General features: G+C 42.7%; 1 protein-coding gene across 3 annotated transcripts; it reads left to right on the forward strand.

Annotated features, from left to right (window-relative positions):
- The first annotated feature begins 4,819 nt into the window (after positions 1-4,819).
- On the forward strand, positions 4,820-7,454 carry POLR2K (RNA polymerase II, I and III subunit K). Of its 3 annotated transcripts, none has more exons than XM_039233830.1 (4): positions 4,820-4,928; positions 5,513-5,580; positions 6,277-6,369; positions 7,230-7,454. In XM_039233830.1, the coding sequence occupies exons 2-4, from the start codon at positions 5,520-5,522 to the stop codon at positions 7,250-7,252; spliced, it is 177 nt and encodes a 58-aa protein (XP_039089761.1). In that variant the 5' UTR covers positions 4,820-4,928; positions 5,513-5,519; the 3' UTR covers positions 7,253-7,454. The 3 variants fall into 3 exon arrangements, with proteins under 3 accessions (XP_039089761.1, XP_039089762.1, XP_039089760.1); XM_039233831.1 differs by having other exon boundaries at positions 4,830-4,928; positions 5,495-5,580; XM_039233829.1 differs by lacking the exon at positions 4,820-4,928 and adding an exon at positions 4,942-5,006.

Raw genomic sequence — 7,454 nt, forward strand, 5'->3', positions numbered from 1 at the left:
TGCTATCGGCGGCTGGGTGGTTGACGGTCTCACCGCGGCGTCTTTTGGCCCCGCTCGTCCCTCCCGGTCCTTCCCAAGGCCAGGCCGGCGTCGGCCGGGGGGCGCCTCGGCTCCGCCGCCACGGCGCAGGGCCCAGACGCCGCCGAGAGGCCGAGGGTGGGTGGGCGCCCCCTTGAGGGAGCGAGCGGGCGCCTCTCTAGTCCCAGCCCCTACAAAGCTAAGTGGGCGCAGGGCCGGCGGACCCCCAGAGGCCCGCTAGCCGGCACACACCTGGGCCCCCCAGACCCGCCCACCCGGAGACCGAGGCGCGCCCGCACCGTCCGGGCCGCGGGGCCAGGCGGGAGGGGAGACGGGCAGCCGCCGCTGGGCGCGTCAGGCAGGAGCCGCCGCCTCGCCCCCAGGGATGCCCGGCTATGGCAACCTCCACGCCACGTCCGCTTGGGGCCGCCGCGACTCCCTCCTTCGGTTTGAACCGCCCGCCCCGAGTAACCGCTACGCGCCGCCGCCCCGCGCCGCCCCGCCCTCCAGCTCCGCGGCGCCCCCGCCGGCCGCCCGGCGATCCGCAGGCCCGCGGCCCCGAGCCTCCCGCAAAGGGTCTCGTCCTCCCTTTTCCCACCCTTCCACCCCCACCCGAAGCGCAGCGGGGCCTTCTAACTTCATGGGCTCTGTCTCTCCCCACTCGCACTTTGGGAAGCGTTAAGTGTCACGGCTACTAAGCGGTCCTGCAGTGGGATGACCATGAAAATCATGCAGGTGAATATTCGCTTGAAAATGTTTCCGAGATAATCAGGTATGAAAAGCAGATTACAGGGGCGCCTGGGTGGCTTAGTCGGTTAAGCGTCCGACTTTCGCTTAGGTCATGATCTCGCGGTTCGTGGGTTCGGGCCCCGCGTCGGGCTCTGTGCTGACAGCCAGCTCAGAGCCTGGAGCCTGTTTCAGTCTGTGACTCCCTCTCTCTCTGACCCTCCCCTGCTCACGCTGTCTCTCTCTCTCTCTCCTAGAAATAAATAAAAATATTAAAAAAAAAAAAAAGCAGATTACAAACCGAATGACGCCTTTTAGAAACGTAGATATACACAGGATATAGATGTACAGAGGATAAAGTCAGAAAGGTATGACTTTCATTATTTCTACACGGGATTATGCTTCATTGTGCTAGATGGGATGTTTGATATTGCTCATTGGGCACCTATTCTATGCCAGGCTCCATCGTTCTCCTCTTGGCAGCTTTCTACTAGTCTCCTTTTCCTGTTTTTTTCCCGTCTGCCTTTTCTCTACATGAGGCATCCGACCTCAGCATTTTTTTGTTTTTTGCTTTACCATTATGTGCTTACATAATTCTCATGCAGAGCTTCACCCATTACTTTTAAGCCAGTAAGAGCAGCTACCACCACCCGCCTCCAACTGGACATTTCTCTATCTGGATGCACGTTAGTCATCCAAAATGGAACATATCCAAAATCAAACTCACTAATACTCATTAAGCTCTGCGCTATGTGCCAATCACTGGGCTAGGTACTGGGAAAACAAAGATGAGTACAGCACAGTTACTGGCCTTATGGGGTTCACAAGTGCTGTAACAGAGGAACAGTAGTAGTGCTAAGGAAAGGGGACCAACTAGCCCTAAGGAAGAAGAGGAGGTGGAACTGACTTTATACAGACCGTGACTTTCGGGTGGATTTTGAAGGACAAGTGGCAATTTAAAAGTCAGACAGCAGGTGATTCCAATCTCAAAACACAGTGTACAAGAGCAGGGAAATTGAAACAGTTGGGCAAACTGTAAATTATTATAGCTAGAAACTAAGACTTATTTGAGGAAAGACGAAAGAAATTTCTTGAGAAGGGGAAGAAGCCAAATTGTGGAGAATTTTGGATCGATTTAAGAGTCTGAAGTTTATCCTCGAGGCCACGCAGAGCATTTTAGAAAGATCACTCCCTTGGCAGGATGGAGAACAGAAGGAAAAGAGGTGAGGGCGGTTGCAAGGAGACCACTTGGGAAGCTACTGAATTACTCTGGAAGCCAGTGCAGCTGGAGAAGAACCTGGACTCACATATCCAGTTAGCAGAATCAGCTGCCTGGGGCAGGGGTGAGGGGGGAGGGGAGGTGGGGGCGCAGAGAACAGGTTTGGAAGAAAATAAGATGAATTTAGTATGAGGTTGGGGCACCTGGGTGGCTCAGTTGGTTAAGCATCTGACTTCAGCTCAGGTCCTGATCTCACAGTTCATGGGTCTGAGGCCCGTGTTGGGCTCTGTGCTGACATCTCAGAGCCTTGAGTGTGCTTTGAAATCTCTCTCTCTCTCTCTCTCTCTCTCAAAAATAAGCATTAAAATAATTCTAGTATGAGATTAAGTTTGAAATACCTGTAGGACTTAAGATAAGGAACTGGTGAATTACATATGCTTCAGGATAGCACTTCTCTGAAGCCTCCTCCACACAACCAGGGAGAGTGACTAGTGTTCTCTCTAGCTCTTCAAACAAATCTGACAGCCATTTTGCCTTTCCCCAACAACATTTGCAATCTCCCTTCTCTGCTGAATTTTCTCCATGTAGTTTATCACCTTCTAAAATACCATAGTATTTACTTATCTTGTTTAATGTCTGCCCCCAACTCCCACTATAATGTAAACAGGGCAGGGAATTCTGCCTATGGTTTTAACATTTTCACACAGTCCCAAACACCATTTGAATGTTGCCCTATTCTCTTTCCCTAGTTTTTTTTTTTTTTTGAGATATTTTATTATGACTGAAGAACAGAAAAGCATATCATAACTCCCTTTTATCATTCAAAGAATAATTTTTACCCCCCACCATGACCACCAAAAGGGCTAAAAGGAACCTAGTTACATGTAGCATGTCCTGACTTGACTCATATACCCCAAATATAAGTCACTGAGCTGTATTTTCCTATTCTTTACCCACCACAGTCTTTGGCCTTTTTGTTTCCCTTTCTGGATTGGACGTCATCCCATTACTGACCTCAGTATTCTAAACCCATCCGTCTCCCACAAGATCTGATTGTTCTTTGGGACCATCCAGCAAAACATAATGAAAGACTTTCCCAATCACCATGACATTCAGGCTATGCAGGTATCCTTAAAAGAATAAGATCAAAGGAAATGAAAAAGATTCAGCCATTTGCATCTCCATAACCATATTATACGGAGTTAAAAGCACTCGTATCCAAGATAAAAAGACATCCACCCTCATTAGGAGAAGGCAGTGCAGTGATATCTGGCACATAGTAAGTGCTCAAGAAAAGTTAGCTGTTACCAATGATAATAGCTTCCACTGACCATGCTCCATAGTGATCCTAAAACTATTGGTTCCTGCTAATTGGAAAGAGAGTGTTGGACTGAGAACTAGCATCTACATGGACTCTTATTGAAATTCTGGATCTCCTTGAAACCACTTGTAATTGATCTACCTTTCCATAAGGTCCCAAGACCCATTTGTGTTCTACATGTGTTGATCCATTCTGCTCTCCATAGACTGTGCTATGTGCACAGAATCATCTTGATACCTCATCTGGAAAGTCAGAATCCAGGAAAGTTTGCAATGATTTCTTACACTTTCTGGATCACTCCATTATCTTTCTCTTATAACAATAGTTCTATTTAATAATTCTTGTAGTAAAGCCTATTTTGACTGTTGTATTGCATAACCTTCTTCTCTTTGGTTGAGAGGAGAGATATTTTGTAAGAGACCTAATGGTCAAAGTATTTATGCTGTAGGTCAGCCTGTCTGTGAAAAGAGAAGCAGGAAAATCCATTGTTTTCCTGGGAATTAAAAAAATGGCAGCCAGAAAGACTGGGAATATGAAATTAAATCTCCCAAGCTGGTCTGTAGATGTGCAACCAGTTGGAATTCCTTCTCAAAGTGAAAGGTGAAGCTCAAAATTCTCAAGTTGCTGGAGAAAAGAGTGGAAAGCAGTATATTCTACTTAATAACACATCAAGGACCAAAAAAAAAGAAAGAAAGAAAGAAAGAAAGAAAAGAAAAGAAAAGAAAAGAAAAGAAAGAAAAGAAAAAAAGAAAAGAAAAGGAAGAAAGAATCAAAGACATAGTGCATGTTGGGGAGAAAGAAACCTGTTTCTCCGCTGACCTATAATCGTTATTAACAACAGATTATTTTCTAGATCTTAGTTACTTCACTTTCTTCTTCCTCCTTCTGATATAAAAAGCCTGCTGTGAAAGAAGCAAACGAATGTAAATGTTGTGAATCAAATTGATATTAATCTCACCGATATTTTGATCTCTCAAAATATCACTAAGCAGATTGTTTTGTTTCGTCTAGGGAGGAATACGTGCGATGGAAGGAAGGTCTGTAAATAGTTAATGCTACCAACATCCCTTAGTTTTAGGTAGAATTAATGTAGCTGCCCTCATACCCACTTTTGCTTTAAAACCAGTAAAAGGAGTGGGTAGTGACAGAAGCCTACGAAAGTTTCAAAAAGCAAAATCGAAATTACGCGAAAAATAGGCGGCAGCTGCTCGACCGGCCCAGCAGAGGTATCAATTGGAAAAACGTAATTTGAAAAGTGCTTTTCTACGTGAAAATCAGTGATGGAGTCGCTGCCCAAAGGTAACGGTTAACCTAGGATTCCAGGGGGGCACTTGGAGGGGTTTTCTCTGTTAACCCTCAGCCCTCCTGGAAAAGTGTTACTTAGTCAGAAAAACAGACTTCCACGAAAGAAACCGGAGCGAAACAACACTACAAAGACTAACACACAAAAGTTCAAGCTCAGCCGCCAGTGTGCAATCCGGGTTCCTGGCCACGCCTGCGGCGGAAGGGGCGGAGACACGCATCATATGCCAGCGCCGGAAGTTGGCTGAGACACAGCGACGAGCCCTGATCTGTTTCAAGCGCGAAGTGCGTAGCTTCACCGCGCTTTACGTGGGTCGGAAATTGGCTGGTTGGGATTTGGAGGTGGGTATTTGGACCGAAACTAGAAAGTCACGCAAGATTAAGAAGGTCTGGTGAGAAGCTGGAGATTGAGTGGATGTTGTTAGTACTTGGTTTCGTTTAGTTTGGCTTTTGGGAGTTAGTCTTAAATTCTGTTCGCATGTTCCCTTATTGAGAGATATAATTTTTTGCTTTCTGCTTAAGTTTGGGAAAATAGGACTTGTGTTAAGCGGGAACGCGAGCTTTGCAGACAGATCTCAGTTCCCCTGCCTCTTAGTAGCTGAATAATCTTGCGCAAATTAACTTCTACAAGGCTGGGTGTCTTCATCTGAAAAGTAAGGGCAGTACCTCCTAGGATTGTTTTAAAGGCTATAATGAAATAGCATGTGTAAAATGTTACTGTGTTCGGTTTGGGGGTAAGCGCGCAATACATTGTGTTTTAGTTTTGTCCTTTAGCCCTACGCATGGAGTTTGAAAAAGTACAGGTTAGGAATTGGGACTTTGTTAGATTTCCCTGAAAAAAATCAGGAATGGTTGGATTTGCGAGGAGCCCCTTTGAGATATTGAATCAAATAATTCAATCAAAAAAGACTGTGATTTGATTTCAGACTATCAATGGATACCCAGAAGGACGTTCAACCCCCAAAGCAGCAGCCAATGATATATATCTGCGGAGGTAAGAGCACTTACCTACATAAAGTGGGAGTATTTCACTTCAGTTTTGCAATAATTACATTACACTTAGTCTTAAACAAGTCATCTTTAAGTTATAAAGCAGAACACTAGCAACCCTAAAAAAAAACTCCTCTCATTAAGAGTTCATTTTCTTGCCAAGAAAACGTACAGCGCCCACAACTCTTTTTTTCTTTCCTCCTTAATATATTGATTGTTAAATAACAAAAGTTCAATTGAGTACATTTTAAAGATGTAAGAGGCTTTATTAATTGACTCATGAATCTGGCAGCATCCTGTCTAGGAAGTAGATGGGAACTCCAAAGGGCTACAGAAAAGGAAAGGTTTTAAAAGGTTGAGAGGAGTGGATAAAAGGAAATTATTAGTGAAGAATCCCTTGTTTAAGGTAAAGTCACTCTTCTAAGAGGAATGGAAAATCAGTAAATTTCCTAGTGCTGACAAGGAAATTCCCGTATTGACAAAGGTTGCATTTCTGCAGGGCTGAAACTGTAGTTAGGTTAGGTGTTAGGTCTTCGTTTACTGATTTGGGGCCGGTGGTTTTCTTTTTAACATGGTCATAGCACTGTACTCTTGAGATGGAGTACATTTTAGTGCTTTGGGTGAAAAATGCAGTTAAGGTAATTCGCTTGTCTGTAATATTTTCCCTTTAGACGTTGAGTAAACATGTTTTCTCTTTTAGAATGTCACACAGAAAATGAAATAAAATCCAGGGATCCAATCAGATGCAGAGAATGTGGATACAGAATAATGTACAAGAAAAGGACTAAAAGATGTATCCTTTTAATTTGCTAAATATAAACTAGGTGGAAGTGAAGAATAATGCTTGGGTTCTTAGTCAAAGACTAATTTCTGGTAAAAATGTTAATTAACTTTTGGTCTTCTTACCCAAAAAGCGGGGGCGGGGGGGGGCATGATTAGGATTTCCATAATCATTTTGTTTTTATTTTCATAAAAACTAATTCAGTGTAGGTGCATAGTGCATAAACTCAGAATCTAAATACTAGTAGATTTTGGATCAACTTTTCAGGATTCCATATTTAACTTATTTTGCTTATACTCATTTTTTGAGTTTGAGTTCATGGACAAACTAAATTATATAAAGAGAAATACAAATGCTGTATATGAATGCTACCTAATGGAAAAAGTGAGGCTTACAAGTTAGCCACAAGACTGAGAATACATTGTTATGTGGTAACTAATAATACAGTGTTTTTCAAACTGGTAAGTTATCTTGCTAACATTGCTTTAGTGTTTTTTGGTGCATTGGTCTTTTGTATCATGGAAAGAGGACTATGAAAATTGAAATCTTTTCTTGTAGTTCTTTTCCAGTTCTTATAGTAAATAGTTCCATTCTTTTCTGCATTTTATTTTATTTTATTAAAGTTTATTTAAGTAATCTACATCCAAAGTGAGGCTCGAACTTAACAGCCCTGAGATCAAGGGTCGCATGCTCTTCCAGCTTATCTAATTAGGCAGCCCCCCACCCTTTTTAATGTTTTTTTTACTTAATCTCTCTTTTCTGCATTTTAGATCACATAACTAGCTTATTGCAAAAAGAAAGTGACTTGGAAGTGTTAATCTTTTCATATAATTTTTAAATATGTGTTTTGTCCTTAACTTACTTTACTACAGTGGTGGTTTTTGATGCTCGATGAAACATGGAATTCAGAGGATTATCTTCATTTGAACTTGGACTTGCTGTTAATGTTGTATAGCTTTTGATGTGTGTATTTACCTTTATGAATACAACTACATACACATGATTTCATTTTAAAATTCATCTTGTATTTAGGTATCTATTAATAGTGTCTATAAAGAAAAATTATTTGTTCAATTACAGTATTTATAATTTCCTTT

Source organism: Hyaena hyaena, unplaced genomic scaffold (genome assembly GCF_003009895.1).
Source record: "Hyaena hyaena isolate Hyena2069 unplaced genomic scaffold, ASM300989v1 scaffold_79, whole genome shotgun sequence".
In the NCBI taxonomy this organism is placed as follows: Eukaryota; Metazoa; Chordata; class Mammalia; order Carnivora; family Hyaenidae; genus Hyaena; species Hyaena hyaena.